Raw genomic sequence first — 22,708 nt, forward strand, 5'->3', positions numbered from 1 at the left:
GACTGGACCTTCCAGATACAGGTGTCTTTATGCAGCCACTTGATCTTCATTTTACTAAGTGTTTGAATTGTAGCATCAACTGGCTGCACCTGTGTTGAATTAGATGAGCCACAGCAAGGAGGCAAATATTTTTGTTGTCACTTATTTTACGATTGATGTTTTTAATCAAGTGACCATTGTATTGTAGAAATCTGTTTTCACTTTGACATAAAAGAATCTTTATTTGTAAATTCTTGTCCAAAAAGCCTAATTAAAAGGACAATTTTCAATGTTGTTAAGCAATGAAAAGGGAAAACTTACAAGTGGAAGTGATTTTTTTTTTTTCAAACCATGGTAAGAAGTTGCAGCTTGTTGTAGCTCAGTGGGGGCAAACTTAAGGGATGCCCAAGCAGTGTACAAAGGCTGGTGTCCTGAAAAGGCTCAGCTAGAGTAAAAACAAGCCTGAACACGGAGAGGACTGCTAAAGTTGATGTAGTTTTGTAAGGTTTGTAATGTGGGAATGAGTGACTTAATGACTTTACTTAAACTGCTGTGATGATGTGTGTCTGTGAGCAGGTCCATCGCTGGGTGAACTATGAATCCATGTTGAAAGAGTGCCTGGTAGGCAGAATGGCAGCTAAGGGCAGCACAGCTCTTAAAGGTATACACATACATAGCTTTGTTTTAACCACTTCAGAGTTCATCACACTGACTTGCATTCTTTTCTTGGATGCCTACTAAAGCATACAAACAAATATAAATACATACTGCCAGAAAGGACTGTGTTTGTTTGTTTTATTTATTTTAAAATAGTCTTTCTGTTTATTAACTGTTGTCCCTCTGTCCCTACATAGGATAAAGCGGTCTGTAGAAAATGGGTGGATGAACAAGTCTTTGTTCTCTTACTGTCAGAAAGAGCAAAATGACTCAGAGTAGACATTATGATGATGTATTGCTTTTTTTTCTGACACTTGCAGGTCACAAACGTACCTATATATCCAAAAAATGAAGGGTGACTATAATAGATGGTTTAATCGTGATTGTAGGCAAAAAAAACAAGAATATTGTGCTGCAAAGAAAATTAATAGACAACAAAAAAAACCTTTATCTCCAGAAAATTTAAGAATAAAAAGTAAAGAATATAAGAACACCTAGGCACTTAATCTCACTCCACCTTAGGGGTAGAATAAGTCAGGTGGTCCAAAACCCAGCACTTATTTAGCGCTGACAAAGTATTAAAAAAAAGGGGGGTGGGGGTGGGGGGGGGGGGGTTGGTTGGCAATTTCTTCTGCAACTTGATGGCAACACCTTTGACCAATCACACTTGAAGCACTTTTTACACTTACTACAGGTTTTTCCTTATGTCTGAATTCTTGCTTGTGTTGTACGTCGCTTTGGACAAAAGCGTCTGCTAAATGAAATTGTAGAATTGTAGAATAAGAAAGTTTTGTATAAAGCAAGAAAAGCCTATAAAACAAAATTTAATAGAGAACTGTTAAATTTAAAGTCTAACAATCCTAAACTTTATTGGAGAAAACTTGCTGACCCTGGTAAAAGTAAAGCCCAAAGCCCCATTTCTTTTGAGGAGTTTTATCATTATTTTAAATCCATAGAAGTAGAATCATATGATGATTTAGTCCTGATAGATGATCTAAGTGCAGATATACCCACCCTTGACTGCAGTTCTCTTAATAAAAATTTTAGTTACCAAGAAGTTAAAGATGCTGTCCAAAAGCAGCTGGAGTTGATGAGCTCTTTAATAAATATATCAAATATTCCTCTGAGGTTTTTGTCCCAGTGTATGTAAATCTGTTTAATAAGATTTTGGATCGTGGGATAATTCCTGAAGAATGGGCTCTAGGCCTTATAGTGCCTATATACAAGAAAAAGAGCAACCCAAAAGACTGTAATAATTATCGAGGTATTACCCTTTTAAAGTTGTTTGGGAAAATTATTTACTAATATTTTAAATGTACGTTTATGTAAATTTTGCGAGGAGAATGCAACCATACGTGCAAATCAAGCTGGTTTTAGGAAGGGCTATTCTACCAATGATCATATTTTTCTATTGAAACAAATAATAGATATTTACCAATTCAAGAAGAAGTTGTTGTTCTGTGCCTTTATAGATTATAGAAAAGCATTTGATATGGTGTGGCGAGAAGCCTTGTGGTATAAGTTGTTTAAAATGGGCATAAAGGGTAAGTTTTTGGCAGTTGTTAAAAGTATGTACTGCAACATAAAATCATGTGTTTATTTACATGGGGTGAAGTCTCAGACATTTGTTAGCCTAAGAGGAGTTAAACAGGGAGAAAATTTGTCTCCCCTGTTATTTGCCCTATTTGTGAATGATTTGGAGGAATTCTTGTTCGAAAATGGATGCCAGCCTGTTGATATTGGTGGATCCTTAACAGATCTATACATGAAACTTATTCTTTTGTTGTATGCAGATGATACTATCATCATGTCTACAACCAAAGTGGGACTGCAAAAGGCACTGAACCATGTGTGAATATTGTAAGAAATGGAAATTAGAAATTAACAGTGATAAAACAAAAGTAATTGTGTTCGGGCATAGAAAAGTTAATACTAAAAAATTAATTTTTTATGTAATGGGCAGGAATTAGAAATTGTTCCAAGTTTTAAATACCTTGGTCTTTTGTTTAGTTATAATGGTTCATTTAAGAACGGATTAAAGGATCTCCATGTACAGTCGACAAGAGCAATGTTTGCTGTAATCGCTAAGTGCAGGAAGTATGATTTATCAGTTAATGTTGCATTGGAACTTTTTGATAAACTTGTTTCCCCTGTCATGCTCTATGCCTGCGAGGTTTGGGGATTTGAAAAAGTAGATCTATTCGAAAAATTGTATCTCAGATTTCTAAAATATATCTCAAAAAGTAAAATGAGCACTTGCAGTAACATGGTGTATGGTGAGCTTGGACGTTATCCATTGTCAATAGTGATTAAGAAAAGAATGATTGGATTCTGGGGAGGGATAGTAAAGAGTAAGGACGCTAAATTAAGTAAAAAGATGTACAATCTCTTGTTTGATATGTATTGTAAAGGAGAATACCTGTCTCCATGGCTTCTGCAAGTGAAACAGATTCTAGATGATTGTGGACTCTGTTATATTTGGAGATCTCAGGAAATCACCAATGTTAACTGGCTTAAACTCGCTGTTGAGCGAACTTTGAAAGACCAGTTCATACAAAAGTGGTTTAGTGAATGTCAAACTATGTCTTCCTGTGATGTGTATGTGTCTTTCAAAACAGTGTTTAAGTTGGAGAAATATCTACAGTGTGAGAACGGACACTACAGGCAAGCCACTTGCAAATTAAGAATTGGTACCAACAGACTTCAAAAAATTGTTGGACGTTACAAAGGAATAGATAAAAAATTTCGTTTGTGTAACCTTTGTGATGAAAGAAAATTTGGAGATGAATTTCATTTACTGTTTGAATGTGTGAACCCTGATGTTGTGCGTTACAGGACACAATACCTACCTAATTTCTATGTAAGGCATCCTTCTATGTTTAAATTTATATATTTAATGCAGAACGAAAATACAAATATCATTTGTAGGCTCGGTGCCTTTTTGAAAAATGTCCTACCTCTGTTAAAGTAATATACTTTGCCATGTTTTGTTTTGTTTTTTTACGTAAATGTTTGTGCTCCAAACCAAAAATGGTCGTGAACCTGAAATTAATAAATGAAATGAAATGAAATGAAATGGGAAAAAATAGTGGCTTCAGCTTACTAAAGTTCTCCTGAACTGTTATCGGAAGCAGGAGTTGATTCTTACACACGTGGACAAAATTGTTGGTACCCCTCAGTTAAAGAAGGAAAAACCCACAATTCTCACTGAAATCACTTGAAACTCACAAAAGTAACAATAAATAAAAATGTATTGAAAATTAAATAATCAAAATCAGCCATCACTTTTGAATTGTTGATTAACATAATTATTTAAAAAAACAAACTAATGAAATAGGGCTGGACAAAAATGATGGTACCCATAACTTAATATTTTGTTGCACAACCTTTTGAGGCAATCACTGCAATTAAACGATTTCTGTATTTGTCAATGAGCGTTCTGCAGCTGTCAACAGGTATTTTGGCCCACTCCTCATGAGCAAACCGCTCCAGTTGTCTCAGGTTTGATGGGTGTCTTCTCCAAATGGCATGTTTCAGCTCCTTCCACATATGTTCAATGGGATTCAGATCTGGGCTCATAGAAGGCCACTTTAGAATAGTCCAACGCTTTTCTCTCAGCCATTCTTGGGTGTTTTTGGCTGTGTGTTTTGGATCGTTGTCCTGTTGGAAGACCCATGACCTGCGACTGAGACCAAGCTTTCTGACACTAGGCAGCACATTTCTCTCCAGAATGCCTTGATAGTCTTCAGATTTCATCGTACCTTGCACACTTTCAAGACACCCTGTGCCAGATGCAGCAAAGCAGCCCCAAAACATTACTGAGCCTCCTCCATGTTTCACCGTAGGGACAGTGTTCTTTTCTTCGTATGCTTGGTTTTTGAGTCTATGAACATAGAGCTGATGTGCCTTACCAAAAAGCTCCAGTTTGGTCTCATCTGTCCAAAGGACATTCTCCCAGAAGCTTTGTGGCTTGTCAACATGCATTTTTGCAAATTCCAGTCTGGCTTTTTTATGAGTTTTTTTCAGCAGTGGTGTCCTCCTTGGTCGTCTCCCATGAAGTCCACTTTGGCTCAAACAACGACGAATGGTGCGATCTGACACTGATGTACCTTGGCCTTGGAGTTCACCTTTAATTTCTTTGGAGGTTGCTCTGGGCTCTTTGGATACAATTCCAACGATCCGTCTCTTCAATTTGTCATCAATTTTCCTCTTGCGGCCACGTCCAGGGAGGTTGGCTACTGTCCCGTGGGTCTTGAACTTCTGAATAATATGAGCCACTGTTGTCACAGGAACTTCAAGCTGTTTAGAGATGGTCTTATAGCCTTTACCTTTAAGATGTTTGTCTATAATTTTTTTTCGGATGTCCTGGGACAATTCTCTCCTTCGCTTTCTGTTGTCCATGTTCAGTGTGGTACACACCTTTTCACCAAACAGCAGGGTGACTACTTGTCTCCCTTTAAATAGGCAGACTGACTGATTATGAGTTTGGAAACACCTGTGATGTCAATTAAATGACACACCTGAGTTAATCATGTCACTCTGGTCAAATAGTTTTCAATCTTTTATAGAGGTACCATCATTTTTGTCCAGGCCTGTTTCATGAGTTTGTTTTTTTAAATAATTATGTTAATCAACAATTCAAAAGTAATGGCTGTTTTTGATTATTTAATTTTCAATAAATTTTTATTTATTGTTACTTTTGTGAGTTTCAAGTGATTTCAGTGAGAATTGTGGGTTTTTCCTTCTTTAACTGAGGGGTACCAACAATTTTGTCCACGTGTGTATATGAACAAAGTTAATAATAATAATTAATAATAATGCTTTTCCTAATCCTGAAAGAAAGATCCACAATCCGACATTCTGAGAATTTTTGCTATGTTGATTTCCTGCTCTGAAATGCTTAATATATATGGGGCCTAAATGACAATTTTGCAGCTAAAATGAAAGATTCATAAGAGAAATTATGTCAGAGTTTCTTAGGCATGAACAAAACTGCAGGAAAACAATTTCAAATCAGTCACTGCTTACAAAAACTGGATTGCTTAAGAATTTTGGCATGACAATGAGCACAATAAATTGTTCTGTACGATTTTATATCGCAAGTAAATTATAATCAAGTGCAAGGTGATTATCATAATGTATTGAAATGAGTAAAACCAGTGGTTGCCCAGAAATTGGCCAGCCTTTGCAAGTTGGTGAAAAATCCAGTTTTGCCTTCACGTTTTATACAGTAAGTGTATTGACGGTCTAAACTCAATGTTGAACAAATTATTAGTTATAGTAATTTTTTTGCTGTTCTTCACTTCAGCTATCATCCCTCCTCCACCACCAACTGGTCTTGTTCCATCTACGTCAGAGGCTCTTCTACCAGACAAAGACTCTCGCCCCCGGTAAAGATAGTATATTCAGAAGCAAATCAAATACATACATCAACATTTAAAAATCTTGTAAAATAAAATTATCCGCTGTCTGCTGTTGGTGTAGGTACGACTGGTTCCAAACTGATGTGACTGTTCATCTGGTCATTTATACTAAAAGAAAGGTAATCCTGTATATGTGCATCTATGCAAGACAGAGAGCAAGCACGACAACAAAACCCAGAAATCACTCTTCCCATGTCCTACATACTGCATCTATATGCAGGATAAGTCACAAAGCAGGCTTTATGACAGGGTTTCCGTTAGTTAATGGCAAGCCTGGCAGCTCCCCAGGCTTAAGTTGGCCCCTCTGCTGGGCCACAGCATTAGAACCTTTTTTTTAAGGTTTTATACAAGGATTTTTTTAAAGTACATTTACGGTGGAGGGGCTCAGTTGGAAACAATATGTCTTTGTGAAAATGGTAAACATGTCCATGTTCCCTCATCGTGTGTTCAGTTAAATAAGCACTTGATGCTTACCTTAAGTGCTGGACAGTTGACATGTGAGGCAACATTAGCTAGTTAATTAAACAGACAGTAACACAGATAGTTCCACTTTGTGGAATTTATGAAAAAAGTTAAAGACAGTGAAACGCAAATGCCAAAAGACCTTAGTTTTTCCAGACGGTCAAATACTGGAGGTGATGGTAATGAACGTGAGACTAACATTTTTGGATGCTCCTAATCAACAACTTTAGCATTGCTGATAAGTAAGATGCAAGCAGCACATGAGCACATCATGTATAGTAAGTATCATGTATAGTAACCTAAGTAACAGTCTTAGGTTGATAGAGCACAGCCAGTGAGCTGGTTTGATTGGGAGATGAAAACAAAACAGTATTGTCTTTGGATTCTTTTTAGCAGAAGTATTAGTAGAATAATACTCCTGAAGTGGAAATCACCTCACAATGTTTGTAAAACTGGAGGACTATTTATTGTAAATTATTACAATAAATAAATATTTTTATCCAAAATAAAGTAAGCTGCAGTGTCCACTGGACTCCCAACTCTCCCCCTGCTGGACAGTCCCAGTTGCTGATTCCAATAACTTATTTAGCAGAAATCCTGACCTTTATTGAGTTTACATGTGTCCCTGTCACTGTTGTGAGGGTTTGAGAGGATAGTGGTTGGGATGCCATTCCCTGTCTATTCATTAAACATTTAAAGCTTTAATGCATGTAGTAGCTACACCACTAGCCTCTAGGGTGAAGTTACAAACTAGCTGAATCAAAGGTTGAAGAAAACATATTTATGCATATAATTTGTTTTGTCAGATCCCCAGCTCAGGCTGTACTACTGTTGACCTTGAGGCGCGTGTTCTACAAGTGGAAGTACTGCTGGGCAAAATGTCTTTCTTGATACATTTATGTGAGTAGCATGATGGCTCTCTACTTTTTATTATTCTTTCTTCAGTGAAAGGTAGGAATATCACAATACTGAAAATTTGGTAGTCTGTACCAATACCATTGAAATTATACAAATATTCAAAAAAAAAAAAAAAAAAAGCTAGTCAATGTATTTTCAACATCAATTCTTTGATTCAAGAGAATTGGAATTGAGCAATCAAGTAATTAAAAAGACATTGCTGTTATTTAGTACAATTTTACAGCAAACACAAAAAAATAACGTTTAGTATAAAACATAATGGCACCATATTAACATAACAAAAACAGTGATGCATGATGTATGTATTTAAATTAGGCAATATTGTGTTAGTCACTCACTCCATCTAGTAGCCTTCAGTGGCCTTCACTGTCAATTTTTACAATATTTTCCGTGCCTCTGAAAAGCTTCAGATATTATTGGTTATGTTGGTTTACCTTGTGCTTGTCTCTTCCTAACATTGTGACCATGGGAGAAACTGCAGAGACTGCTGCGCATAGTATGCTAACACACCCATATACCTATATAGTGACACGCTGAATGGGAATGTTGGTAAGAGAATGTTCATTCCTAAAAACACAATGAAAGCATATTAGACTCATGGAAATCTCACTAATTCCACAGCAAGAAATAAATTAATCAAAGCAAAATCCTTGAATGGAATCATGCAGACTTTTGACTATCACTGCATGTTTTAATTCCCAAAGCCACCTGAAGGGAGCTGCACAATAATAATGACATTCTTATTTTGTATGAGCTCTAACTCCTGGTCCTAACAAACATGATATATCATCGTAGATTCCAGACTCAAGTGTGTGTTTGTGTTTTGAAAATCTGCAGCCCTACATGCAGTGTAATGTAATCCACTATTGTAGTCTTGCAGAAACACAACTGATGGTTTCCATCTATTACTCCACCAAGGAATGGCAGAGTTATGTTACGATTGGCGTATATTTGTCTGTGAATCCATCTGTCTGTCTGTCTGTGTGAAACATTACTCAAAAACAGACAAATGGATTTGGAAGAAATTTTCAGGGAAGGTCAGAAATGACACAAGGACCAAGTTATTAGATTTTGGCAGTGATGCAGCTTATAATCTGTATCCATGGCTTTGTTAAGGATTTCCCATTGGGATATATAGCTGCTGGCACGGCATCGCTGTAACCATGACGTGAACACTGTCAGCTACTTGCTGACGATCACATGATTGCGATCCTACTGCAAATTGACTGTGATTTATCAGTTGGAAATCATACAAGGAACAAATGATTAAACTGTGGGGTGTTTCTGACTCCCATCAGTTCCTGCTGCCCGCTACATATTTAGGTCACGCAATGTAGCAAACCCCAGCCAGACAATGGTGAAACTCCTGATGTTTCACAAAGCCATTATTTACGTTCAGCAGTCAGCCTTATTTTGAACATAAATTCACCTTACTGTCCTTTACTCATTTCTTCACTGTAAGAGCTTGTCCCCCCATTGCAGCTTCTAAGTTTATACACATCCTTTGCTAGACAGCAACAGCGTGGAACCGTTTTCTTTCATCTTTATGTGAATTTTCAGACTTTGTGGCAGCATCTTCATCATGCCAAGAAACCGCTTCTGAGATAAACACTTCCTGTGCCACTGTAATGGTGACAAAATTAAAGCCCATAACATTCAAAATACACCTTCAAAATAAAAGCATGGAGGGAACGGTTATTTTAACACTAGCAAAACAAAGGCTTGCCAAAAGTGATGAACAGATGAACAGACCTTTATAAGAGTAATTTACCATAATTTGGTATCCATACATAACATGCACATGCACAACACATGCCTGTACTCAGCGTAAGGTCATTTTTTAATAAAGATTTCATCCGTCGGAAATGATACGTCAACTGAGCAGCCTTGGCAGAGTACTGCGATCTGTGAATCCTTTTCTAGTTCACAGTGTGTCTGTTTTAATCTTGAAGACTTCTGCTTGTGATTTAGTATTAAACTGCATTGCACTGTATTCTTAATATTTCCCGCCTCCACATATTTGAGTGACGAGTTTTGCTGTTTTACTGCAATGTGGCTGCCAAACTTCATATGAATGTTGCATTTGCTTTTGGAGTTTGCCGCTAGACGTGTTGCTGACAATACAGACATAATACACACATAAATGTGTTAAGACATGGACACATTGTGTTAAGACATGGGCACATTGTACACAATATTATACTTATGCATGTATAATCCATCTTTCAGGTCTCGCTGATGAAGTTGAGGCAAGTGTTGCTGGTAAGACAATATATTTTCTAAACATCTACAAAGTATGCGTTAATTTTCATTGTTCTAGCTCTAGCTATCATTGTCATCAACAGTCCACACTGCCAACTCAGTGGGAAAAATCCAGGTGACAATGCGCAAGCAGACAAAAGGAAAATGGAAAAGTCTTGGTCAACCACTGGAATTCCACAATACATTTCAACGCAAAAAAGACAGAGGTGAGATTCAGTATCAAAGAACTCATTCCCCTGTAGATGTCTTATTATTTGAATGCGAATCACATGACATGTATCATACCAATGAATCATTTAGAGGCACAAGACCATAATGGCGACTTGTACAAAAAACAACGGTATTTTTATTTTGCAGTAAATGCACATATATATATTGGAATTCCAAATTTGAAGGTTCACCTAGTAATGTACAAGGTAGCTTTTGTAGTCAACCAAAGTCACCTCCTCCACATCCTGGAATTTGCTTGCTTTTTAGGGACTCAAGAAAAAAAGTAACTGACATGCACCATTCATCTCCTTTTAACAGCTCTCTTATATCGAGATTGTGTTTTGGTGGCTAAGACTGAAGTGAACCATAACACCTTTGTGTTCAGACTGCAATTACCATGTGGGACTGTCATGAATGTGCCTGTTGGAAAACACGTCTACCTCAAAGCCCTCATTCAAGGTAAGGAACTATGCAGATCGCCAGATAACGTTTTATATGTTTAAGTGCTCACTTTAGCTGTTGAGAGAAACTTTTGCAGATGAGCCAGAACATCAGTGAAAACATCAATGCTGTTACCTTCAGTCGTGAAGTGCCGGTGCAGTACACATTAATGCAGCACACTCGACTTCAGATATTTTATGGTGTACTGATTCAGTGTCTAAGGGGCATTATTCGACCACTTCACAAGGCCACCACTCACATTGTAATTAACCACTTTGTGGTTGATGATTATGCAGACTTGATAAGCAGGCCCTCTCTGAGACATAGCTTTCTTTTTCAGAGGTGCAACACTGTTTGTGTCATACACAGTGAGCCAGCAGCATTATTAAAAAAATAATCCACTTCTGCGGGGTAAACTTATAATAACTGCCCTCCATTTTATCAGTCAGTGATGCTCATAGTGATGGTATCACTTCCATAAATTTGGTTACAGCGTTGCCAGACAGACATTTACTGTAGTTACAGTGAGTACGGAAAGTATTCAGACCCCTTGAAATTTTTCACTCTGTGTCATTGCAGCCATTTGCCAAAATCAAAAAAGTTCATTTTATTTCTCATTAATGTTCACTCAGCACCCCATCTTGACAGAAAAAAACAGAAATGTAGAAATTTTTGCAAATTTATTAAAAAAGAAAAACTGAAACATCACATGGTCGTAAGTATTCAGACCCTTTGCAGCGACATTCATATTTAACTCACATGCTGTCCATTTCTTCTGATCCTCCTCGTGATGGTTCTGTTTTTTTATTGGAGTCCAGCTGTGTTTAATTAAACTGATTGGACTTGATTAGGAAAGGCACACACCTGTCTATATAAGACCTTACAGCTCACAGTGCATGTCAGAGCAAATGAGAATCATGAGGTCGAAGGAACTGCCCAAGGAGCTCAGAGAGAGAATTGTGGCAAGGCACAGATCTGGCCAAGGTTACAAAATAATTTCTGCAGCACTCAAGGTTCCTAAGAGCACAGTGGCCTCCATAGTCCTCAAATGGAAGAAGTTTGGGACGACCACAACTCTTCCTAGACCTGGCCGTCCAGCCAAACTGAGCAATCGTGGGAGAAGAGCCTTGGTGAGAGAGGTAAAGAAGAACCCAAAGATCGCTGTGGCTGAGCTCCAGAGATGCAGTCGGGAGATAGGAGAAAGTTCCACAAAGTCAACTATCACTGCAGCCCTCCACCAGTCAGGGCTTTATGGCAGAGTGGCCTGACGGAAGCCTCTCCTCAGTGCAAGACACATGAAAGCCCGCATAGAGTTTACCAAAAAACACATGAAGGACTCCCAGACTATGAGAAATAAGATTTTCTGGTCTGATGAGACCAAGATTGAACTTTTTTGTGTTAATTCTAAGTGGTACGTGTGGAGAAAACCAGGCACTGCTCCTCACCTGCCCAATACAATCCCTACAGTGAAACATGGTGATGGGAGCATCATGTTGTGGGGGTGCTTTTCAGCTGCAGGGACAGAACGACTGGTTGCAATTGAAGGAAGAATGAATGCGGCCAAGTACAGAGATATCCTGGAGGAAAACCTCTTCCAGAGTGCTCAGAACCTCAGACTGGGCCGAAGGTTCACCTTTGAACAGGACAATGACCCTAAGCACACAGCTAAAATAACAAAGGCGTGGCTTCAGAACAACTCTGTGACCGTTCTTGACTGGCCCAGCCAGAGCCCTGACCCAATTGAGCATCTCTGGAGAGACCTCAAAATGGCTGTCCACCAACGTTCACCATCCAACCTGACAGAACTGGAGAGGATCTGCAAGGAAGAATGGCAGAGGATCCCCAAATCCAGGTGTGAAAAATTTGTTGCGTCATTCCCAAGAAGACTCATGGCTGTACTAGCTGAAAAGGGTGCTTCTACTCAATACTGAGCACAGGGTCTGAATACTTATGACCATGTGATATTTCAGTTTTTCTTTTTGAATAAATTTGCAAAAATTTCTACATTTCTGTTATTTTCTGTCAAGATGGGGTGCTGAGTGTACATTAATGAGAAATAAAATGAACTTTTTTGATTTTGGCAAAGGTAGTGTCTACAGATACGGACACGGATACGGCACTTTCCATTTGCCAGACAGATACGGACCCGTACGCGAATCTCTTGAGTCAAGAAGCTGCTAACCACTGCAAACTGTTGAAAGGCAAGCAAAGGTTAGGGTTAGTGTTATGGTCAGGTTTAGGGTCCGTACCTGTAGTACCGATGCTACGGGTCCGTACCTCCAACGTCTACCGGGAGTCACGTGACCAGATCTCGCGTATCTGATTGGCAAATGGAAAGTACGGGTCCGTACCTCGAGCAACTACCTTTGGCAAATGGCTGCAATGACACAGAGTGTGAAAAATTTCAAGGGGTCTGAATACTTTCCGTACCCACTGTATATTTATTCTTATCTGCTGTAAATTGAAATGTTATCCAAAAAAAAATGGTCAGACATAAGAGGATTCTGGGGAAATACTATTCAGTTTCCATGCCGTAAGTCAGGACAAGGTCAAGGAAGGGTCCAATGTTTGGCTGTGGTGTTTCAACTTAGCTGATTCGTGAACATCTGAATCACTAGATGCACTTGAATCATCATTCTCCATCTCTTTGTTGCTATCACTGTAATCAGGGTCTTCATCTGTGCTCATTCAACGTCTATCAAAGTCACTGTCATTTCCATTGATGATTTTTATTGCATCCTGAACACTGAACCATTTCTGCTTATTCCTACTACAAATTAAAAAGAGACTCTGAAACAAGTCCAACATAATACATTTTATCATTCATTTATTTAATTTAATATTATTTTCTTTGTTCATATTTGTGTAAATGTGGTGTCAAATTACCACAGAAAAATACATTGATGCAAATGAACTGATTGAGCTTAATTATTTGAACAACTCTACACTGATTTACATTTACAAAATTAGTAATAACAATGACTAGTTTAGAGGAACAACTAGTACATAGCACAACAGAAAGACCGTTTCAGATGTCAGTCATGCATTTTGAGGTTATCATGCCCTCTTATTCTTCTACTGTGGAAACTGTGGACAAATGTATGACCTTCTTGTCCCTACAGTGATGGTTGTCCTGAAATGTAAATGCAATAGACTGTGAACCCTGGCTTGCTTATTGCATTTAAATACTGTCCACTGTAGAGCAAATCAAGGCTTTGAAAAAGAAATAGCAAATGCCATTTTCATTTAAATTTTTGTAATTGTTAGAGACATGTAAATGCAAAAGACTGACACTCTTATTTTAAAATTTAAATGATCATTTAAATACAATCTGCTAATGGCTTCCATGCAGTCTTGGTATTGGCAAATCCATCCATTATCTATAAACTGCTTGATCCCCAATAGGGTATCCTCTGCCATCGCACTAAGCTGACTTAGTGCGATGGCAAGGGATACCATGGACAGGTCACTCGTCCATTGCAGAGCTACGTATAGAGATAAACAATCACACTCAGCTTTAAAGAGTATAATCAACACCAACCTACCAATGCAGTTTTCCACACTGTTTTTAGGGAAATTGGACTTACAGGTCAGGCCAGCTGATAAATATTTATTTGGAATTTTGATAACTGCTGGCAAAAAAGTAATTACAAGGCATTGGTTACTTCCTGACCCACCCACATTACAAGAGTGGAGAAGTACTGTGAATTACATTTATCTGATGGAAAGAATTACTTTCTCTCTTCGCCTTCAGAAGGAACCATTTATTAGACTCTGGTCCAAATGGGCTGAATATCTAATCTCTTTACAAAAATTTAAAGATGTTTAACTCCGTGTCTCTGTCCAAATGTGTCTTTGGATCTGGAAATGTTTAAAATTCTGTCTACAAACTTCCTGGTAAACATTCACCCCTTTTTTTTATTATTCTATAGATCGACATGAATCTTTCCCCGTTCTTGAGTTCTTAGAAAAAACACTTATCTTTTTTGGTACTCTGTATTTTTATTGTTGGTTGAAATTGTATAATTAAAAAAACAACTAAATGTGAGCCGCAAAAAATGTATCAATGTACTAATGTACCTTTTGTTTTTATGGTCTGGATGCTCTCACATTGAAAATAAAAGAATGTAAAAAAAAAAAACAATCACTCACATTCTCACCTAATGACGATTTACAATCACCACTGAACCTCAGAATGCTTTTGGACTGTGGGAGGAAGCCAGAGTACTCGATAAACACCCACGCATCCACAAGGAGAACATGCAAACTCCACACGGAAAGATCCCAGGCCCACGAACGAGGGATCTTCTAGCTGCAAGGCGACAGTGCTAACCACCAAGCGGCATCCACTGTGCCAGAGAATTGGCAATTCTTGTATTGAAATTATAAGATTATAAAACATGCTTTAAATTTTAATCCAGACAGTATTTTAAAACAAATTGTTTCAACATTTTAAGAATAGTAATATTCTCTTATAGCAAAATGAGGCTTGGGAAGAAATACAATTTATTCATTCATGAGTATGATGACCTTGACACAAATATGATGAACGTGGTGTTCTTTGATTTTGTTTTTGTTATAAATCTATGTCTAGACACTGAGGTAGTGAGGCCATACACTCCAGTAGACCAGAATCTGAGAGGACCAGCCCAACACTCCTTACAGGAATCAGACCTCAATTTCATGATCAAAGTCTACCCTGATGGAGTATTCACCCCACATCTCAACACCTTGCATATAGGTAAGTCATGTATGGTGGGAAGAAAGGGTTATGTGAGGAAGAGAACCTGGGTGCAGGTTAGTGTCAATGCATGCATCGGTTCTCCCACACAATCAATCATGTAGGAAATTGTGTAATTTAGCAAGGGGGCATTTTGTGTCTGACACTCTCTTCCAGTTGCATTCAGCTTAAAGAGAGTGAGAACTTAAGCTCTAATTCTCCAATGTTTTCACAGAGTCACAGAAGTGTAACACTTTGAAAATCTTTCATGAGACTGTCTAAAAATGATGAGCTGAGATCCCAATATTTAACCTGTTTACCTCAACTCTGTCCTCTCACTGCTACAGGTTTTCACATCTACTTCCAGTGTGTCCAAATTGTTTGATATTTGGAACTCCAAATATTTTTGATTTGGCCCTAATGGACATATGCGCCTACTAATTTTATTCAGTAAAAAGCAATGACTGCAAGTAATAAATCTGTAGTAGATTTACATGGGAGGTGCTTGACTCATATATTTCAATCACTTGTGTGCCCCTCGTTTAAATGATCAGAAATAGTTCTGTTTAAATTAGTCCTGTTTTCTATAGTATAGATTGGGTTTCACTCACATCGTGCACATAATAGTATTTTTATAGTTCAAGTCTTTTTAATGACTGATTGTGTGTTTGGCTCTGAGCATGGCAAAAATTCAGGTGACCTGCAGGCATAGAAGAGTCATTCCATGTGGTTTCTCCAGATGGTGGTTGCCGCACCATTTTCAAATTAGTCCTAAATTTGTATGCCATTAGATAGTCACAATGTACTTTCTATGCAAAATTGTAGGCCTGTAGCTCAAATAGTTTCTGAGTTGTGGGGTTCTGAAATTTTCAGAATTTGGGCTATAAAAAGCCTCACCAGCATTTTTTGCATCTTTAAGTGGTTATTTCTCAGCCTCTAGAAATACCAGAGAGCTGTGAGTTGGTAAACAAGGCCTCTGCATGTAGCTAGTGCCCCACAAACATCCTCAGGTGTTTTCCTACACTCTGCAGGCAATGGGGGCTTGCTAAAAATGCTAAAAAAATTAAGAGATACTTACTCACAAGTAGTGTTTGGGACCTTAAAAGTACTGGAAATACTGCACAGAAGTGTTCTAACACCCCTGGGTTCCATTCTACACAAACTTGTGTGATAACTTAGCAAACTGGAGCTTTCTAGGTACCTCAGTTTGGAAAATATGAGCTCCCAAAGTTGGAGAAGATTTTTAATTGGCTATTTTTGGTGGCAAAAATCTCAGTGTGGGACAGGTACCAGAGACCCCAAATTTTTCTACAAGACAGTTCCATCTGTCTTCTATCACTGTACAAAAAAGCAGCAGGGTTATATTTGTAGTTACTGAGATATTCTTACTCAAAATGGCATGGGTAATGTCAAAATCGTTTTTTGCTTTTCAGTACTTTAAATTGGGATACAAGTATTAGTAGTCATTCCAGTGGTAGTATTATGTATGTTTTGTTCTTTTTGAAATGTTAGTTGTTAAAGGTGACTACCTTCAAAACGTGTAATGGTATAACTTAGGTATACCTAAGTTAGAACTTAGGTATAGGTTCTTTTGCTTGTAACATGACATTGTACAATTAAATTTAACATGTTTAATCCCACTGCACTGATACTGTAAAATTCAACATTATTGTTGTTATTTTTAATTTAATCAACCATGAACAACTACAGAGCTCCCTGAATTCAAGTTAGTACATGTAATTTGTATGTGTATGTTATAATTACATGTATGCATTGCAAATGGGTGTCAACATGTCATGATATCTACAAGTATGGCTCTAAACTAGACCTTGTAACACAAAAAGGGCATTACACTTTTTTGCTTTTCAGTACTTTAAATTGGGATACAAGTATTAGTAGTCATTCCAATGGTAGTATTATGTATGTTTTGTTCTTTCTGAAATGTTAGTTGTTAAAGGTGACTACCTTCAAAAAGTGTTTGCAGCTATGACAAGTGAATGCCAAGTCAGCTGCCTGCTGGTGATCACATGATTGCAATCCTACTGCAAATCCACCACTGCGAACTTATCGGAAATGATACCATGAACACTTGATTAAATTGTGGGGGTGTTTCTGAGTCCCGTCAATTCCTGTCACCCGCTGCATATTATAGATGGCATGACTGTGTGTACATAATGTACACATGCATAACACACACCTGTGCTCAGAGCAAGGTCATTTTGTTTGTGGGTACATCTATATTAAATGACCACACATTCTATGTTGCTGTGATTTGTGATCATCAATAACTAATAAAAAATGCTGCATTTCTACAAAAATATGCTACAGTTCTGACAATGCCATATGGGGAAATGAACAGCCTTGGCAAAGTACTGCGTTCTCTGAGTGCTTTTCTTGTTTGCATTGTGACTGTGTTTTAGACTGCTCTGTGCCTCACCTACAGACTTACCCCTGTATTATGTATTCATAAATGTAACTCAGTCACAGTTTTTAGGTATTTTTCTCACTTATCAATGAAAAATTAAAAGCTGAAAGTCACTGGAGGTTAGCTATATTTATTGTCAGTGTTTTTTTTTAATGTTTGAACTTTGTTTGATGTTTACACTATTACCCTACATTTTTACATGTAGCACTGTGTAAGCTATTGTATTACTTGTTTACTCTTTGAGGTGACCATATAGCCGTTAGTGGTCCAGAGGGTACCTTCAGTCTACGTCCCCTCCGTAATACCACAGACCTGTACCTATTGGCAGCAGGCACCGGTTTTACGCCCATGGTTCGCCTCATCCATCTGGCTCTTCAAGATATGGACGGCATCAGGTGAGGATTATCAAATTCTTCAGATTAGGACTCAGAACTCCTAAAGTCCACACCACAGTATTTTTTGGTACTATTCCATACCAAGACGAAGGCCGCTACCTCGCCCGGACTAGGGAAACCGGGGCCTCTCCCTGGAGCCAGGTCTGTGGGGGGAGCTCGTAAGAGAGCACCTGGTGGCCGAGTCTTGGGGCCCCATGGGGCTCAGTCGGGCACAGCCCGAAAAAGTAGCACGGGGTCACCGCCCGGTGGGCCCATCACCCACCGGGCAGGAAATCAGGTTTGGGTGCTATGCCAACCAGGCACTTTACCCGCCTTGCCTCCAGTGTTGCTCTCACACTGGTGTATGAATGCATGTGAATGTTGGTGGTGGTCGGAGGGGCCGTAGGCGTGGCTTGGCAGCCACGCTTCCATCAGGGCAGCTGTGGCTACAAATGTAGCTTACCACCACCAGAGTGAGAATGTGTGAGTGAATGAATAATGGATCCATTGTGAAGCGCTTTGAGTGCCTTGAAAAGTGCTATAGTCTTAGGCGTACCGCCCCCTGATGGCGTAGACTAGCTTTGGGGACGTGGAATGTCACCTCACTGGCAGGGAAGGAGGTGAAGCGATACCGGCTAGATATAGTTGGGTTCACCTCCTCGCACAGCACAGCAAGGGTTCTGTAACCAAAATCCTGGAGAGGGGTTGGACTCTCTCCTTTTCCGGAGTTGCTGAGGGTGAGAGGCGCCGGGCGAGTGTGAGGATACTCATGAGCCCCCGGCTGAGCGCCGCCTTGTTGGAGTTCTCCCCGGAGAACGAGAGGGTCGCCTCTCTGCGTCTTCGGGTTGCGGAGGGGAAAACTCTGACTGTTGTTTGTGCTTATGCACTGAACAGCAGTTCGGAGTATTCGACCTTCTTGGAGTCTCTGGATGGTGTCCTGGAACTCCATAGTTCTCCTGGGAGACTTCAACGCTCAGTGTGGGCAATGACAGAGAAACCCGGAGGGGGGTGATTGGGAGGAACGGCCTCCCCGATATGAACCCGAGCGGTGTCTTATTGGACAAGACACCGTTATGGCCAGTCCATGACTGGAACAGAAGGGCTAGTCATGGATTGGCCATAACAAACACCATGTTCGAGCATAAGGTTGCTCGTAAGTGTACCTGGTACCAGAGCACCTTAGGTCAAAGGTCGATGATCAACTTCATAGTCGTATCATCAGACCTGCAGCCGTATGTTTTGGACACTCGGGTGAAGAGAGGAGCAGAGCTGTCAACTGCTTCATAGGTGGTGAGTTGGATCCGATGGCGGGGAAGGCTGCCAGACAGAACTGGTAAACCCAAACGTGTAGTGCAGGTGACCTGGGAACGTCTGGCGGAGGACCCTGTCCGTGGGGTTTTCAACTCCCACCTCCGTAAGAGCTTCTTCTACATCCCATGGGAGGTTGGGGACATGGAGACTGAGTGGTCCATGTTCAGAGCCTCCATTGCAGAAGCGGCTGTTAGTAGCTGTGGCCTGAAGGTCACTGGTGCCTGTCATGGCGGCAACCCAAGAACCCGCTGGTGGACATTGGTGGTGAGGGAAGCCGTCATGCTGAAGAAGGAGGCCTTTCGGGCTTGGCTTGAAGCAGCTGACGGGTGCCAGTTGACCAAAAGGGCGGTGGCTGTGGCAGTCGAGGAAGCAAAAATTCTGGTGTGGGACGAGTTCGGGGAGGCTCTGGAGAAGGACTTTCGGCTGGCCTCAAGGAGGTTCTGGCAAACCATCCAGCGCCTCAGGAAAGGGAGGCAGGGATTTTCTCAGGCTGTATATAGCCAGGGTGGAGAACTGTTGACCCGTACTGAAGGACATTGTCGCGCGGTGGAAAGAGCACTTTGAGGAACTCCTGAACCAGGTAAACACGTCCTCTGTGGGGGAGGCAGGCCCTGAAGACTTGGGGGAATCTTCGTCCATATCCATGGCAGAGGTCACTGAGGTAGTTAAGAAGCTCCTCGGTGGCAAGGCGCCAGATGTGGACGAGATCCGCCCTGAGAAGCTGAAGGCTCTGGACATTGTCAGACTGTCTTGGTTGACACATCTATACAATCTCGCGTGGGCAGTACCTGCAGAGTGGCAGACCGGGGTGGTGGTCCCCATTTTCAAAAAGGGGGACCGGAGAGTGTGCTCCAACTACAGGGGTATCACACTTCTCAGCCTCCCTGGGAAAGTCTACTCTAGGGTGCTGGAAGGGAGGCGCCGACTGATTGTCAAAACTTAGATGCAGGAGGAGCAATGCGGATTCCATCCCATTCATGGAACAGTGGACTAGCTCTTTACTCTTGCGGGGCTGCTGAGGGGGTCATGGGAGTTCGATCTACCAGTCTACATGTGTTTTGGAGATCTGGAGAAGGCCTACGACCGTGTCCCCCGAGGGGCTTTGTGGGAGGCACTGCGGGAGTATGGGGCACCGGGCTCGTTCATACGAGCCATTCGGTCCCTGTACAACCAAAGTGAGAGCTGTGTCCCCATACTCAGCACAAAGTCAAACTCGTTTCCCTTGTCTCCAATCCTGTTCCTGTTTTTCATGGACAGGATCTCAAGGCGCAGCCGGGGTGAGGAGGGTGTCTGGTTTGGGCACCTCAGGATAGCATCTCTGCTTTTTGCACATGATGTGGTTCTGTTGACTCCCTCACATCATGACCTTCAGCACGCACTGGAGCGGTTAGCAGCCGAGTGTGAAGCGGCAGGGATGCGGATCAGCACCTCCAAGTCCAAGGCCATGGTTCTCTGCCGGAAACCAGTGGATTGCTCCCTCTGGGTTGCGGGGGGAATTGCTTCCCCAAGCGAAGGAGTTCAAGTATCAAGTATCACGAGTGATGGGAAAATGGAGCGTGAGTTGGACGGGCGGATCGGTGCAGTGTCAGCATTGTATCGGACTGTTTTGGTGAAGAGGGAGCTGAGCTCTCAATTTATCAGTCCATCTATGCTCCAACCCTCTCTCTGGGAAGTGACCAAAAGAACGAGATCGCAGATACAAGCGGCTGAAATGAGCTTCCTCCGTAGGGTGGCTGGGCTCAGCCTTAGAGATAGGGTGAGGACCTCAGACATCTGGAGGGAACTCGGAGTAGAGCCGCTGCTCCTTCGCGTCAAAAGGAGCCAGTTGAGGTGGTTTGGCCATCTAATTCGGATGCCTCCAGGGAGACTTCCTCTGGAGGTTTTCCGAACACGTCCGCCTGAGAGGAGACCCTGGGGCAGACCCAGAATACACTGGAGGGATTATATATCTCGTCTGGCCTGGGAACGCCTCGGCATCCCCCAGGAAGAGCTGGGGGAGGGATGTCTTGAACGATGTGCTTTGCCTGCTGCCTACGCGACCCGACCCTGGATAAGTGGAAGTAAATGGATGGATGGATTTCATACTAACCTTTTAGTGTATTGTAATTAAAATTGTCTGGGGAGAAGCTATACTTTATACTTTCCTCTTAGCCCTGATTTCAGGCTTCAGAAAATGTAGCCTTTTTTCTCCAATCAGTTGACATCATATGACATTCAATTCATTTCAGTTTCAATTACAATTCATATTGTCTCTAGATACTTTACAGAAACCATATGCCTGAACCCCCAGTTCAGGCAACAGTTGCAGGAAAAAAATCCCTTTTAATGGGAAGAAACCTTGAGCAGAACCTAGTTCATATGGTCGGAGCCATCTGCCGCTGGCCAGCGGGTTGAGAGGGACAGAAGAGGTGGAGGGGGTGGAGGAGGGAGAGGGATGGGAGAAGAGGGGAATGGGGCACAAGGAAGCATATAACACACATTGGGATACATGCATGGTCAGAGTAACATAGATATACAAAGTACAAGCTAACATTGAAACTTAGTGTGCTGTTATGGTGTAAGGCTCTGGCAATCAATATACTGCATATATAGCTGGTAGTAAGATGTTAACTGTGTCGATGAGCATGTCAATTATAGTGAAGGTGTTGCAGAGTAGATTGGTGGAAATGTGCACCTTGAAATAGTGGGCTTGAGAAAAGACAGCAGCAGCATCCCACAGTGGACATGATGGAGACTAGGCCAGTTGGTGGGACAGCAACCACAGATCAGAAGCATCTAGCTCTGGGAGCATGGACACTCAATAAAGGACACAGGGGGACACAAAGGGAATGCAATGCAATAATGGTATATATAGTAAATACACAATCATTGAGAGAAGGCCTCTACAGAGGTCCCTAGCAACCTACGCCTATAGCAGTGTAACTAGGGGCACAACTAAGGGACATCTAATAAGAAGTCAGTTGTGCCCTGTACATGTGGACTCCAACTGACCCCCTCAGGGTCACCTGAGTCAGCCCAAACTATAAGATTTGTTAAAAACGGAAGGTTTGAAGCCTAGTCTGAATAATAGAGAGGGTGTTCACCTCCCAAACCCAAACTGAAGGCTCTGTCTCCCATTCTGCTTTTAGAAATTCTGGGAACTACAAATAAGCCTGCAGTCTGACAGCAAAGAGTTCTGCTACGATGATAGATGATAGCAGGTCTTAAAGATTCGATGGAGATTGGTCATTAAGAGCTTTGTATGTCAGGAGAAGGATTTTAAATTCTTTTCTAGATTTCACAGGAAGCCAATGAAGAGAAGCCAGTATATGAGAAATATGATCTCTCTTGCCAACTCCCATTAGTACTCTCGTTGCAGCGTTTTAGACAGCAACAAAGTGGTGATGAACCAGCTTAGATGGAGGGAGTGTACAAGTCCTGAGTAAAGCCACAAATGAATGTTGACTTTCAGCTAAACTGTCTTTGTGTGTTTGGCGGGAGGGAAGCTGGAAGAACTGCAGGAGAAGGGTTGTATGTTTTCAAATTC

At 40.8% G+C, this 22,708-nt stretch overlaps 1 protein-coding gene across 4 annotated transcripts in view; it reads left to right on the forward strand.

The window, feature by feature from the left end:
* Positions 1 to 22,708, forward strand: part of LOC110970024 (cytochrome b5 reductase 4) — a 70,780-nt gene that overhangs the window by 42,399 nt on the left and 5,673 nt on the right. For 3 of the 4 annotated variants that reach the window (XM_051957255.1, XM_051957254.1, XM_051957256.1), the window contains exons 5-13: positions 556 to 640; positions 5,945 to 6,026; positions 6,121 to 6,178; positions 7,328 to 7,421; positions 9,669 to 9,701; positions 9,785 to 9,907; positions 10,230 to 10,370; positions 14,947 to 15,093; positions 17,742 to 17,892. In XM_051957255.1, coding sequence (XP_051813215.1) covers positions 556 to 640; positions 5,945 to 6,026; positions 6,121 to 6,178; positions 7,328 to 7,421; positions 9,669 to 9,701; positions 9,785 to 9,907; positions 10,230 to 10,370; positions 14,947 to 15,093; positions 17,742 to 17,892 — 914 coding nt within the window. The remainder of the gene's footprint in view (positions 1 to 555; positions 641 to 5,944; positions 6,027 to 6,120; positions 6,179 to 7,327; positions 7,422 to 9,668; positions 9,702 to 9,784; positions 9,908 to 10,229; positions 10,371 to 14,946; positions 15,094 to 17,741; positions 17,893 to 22,708) is intronic. The other variant, XM_051957257.1, reaches the window with a different exon arrangement.

Source organism: Acanthochromis polyacanthus, chromosome 12, assembly GCF_021347895.1.
Source record: "Acanthochromis polyacanthus isolate Apoly-LR-REF ecotype Palm Island chromosome 12, KAUST_Apoly_ChrSc, whole genome shotgun sequence".
Taxonomy (NCBI): Eukaryota; Metazoa; Chordata; class Actinopteri; family Pomacentridae; genus Acanthochromis; species Acanthochromis polyacanthus.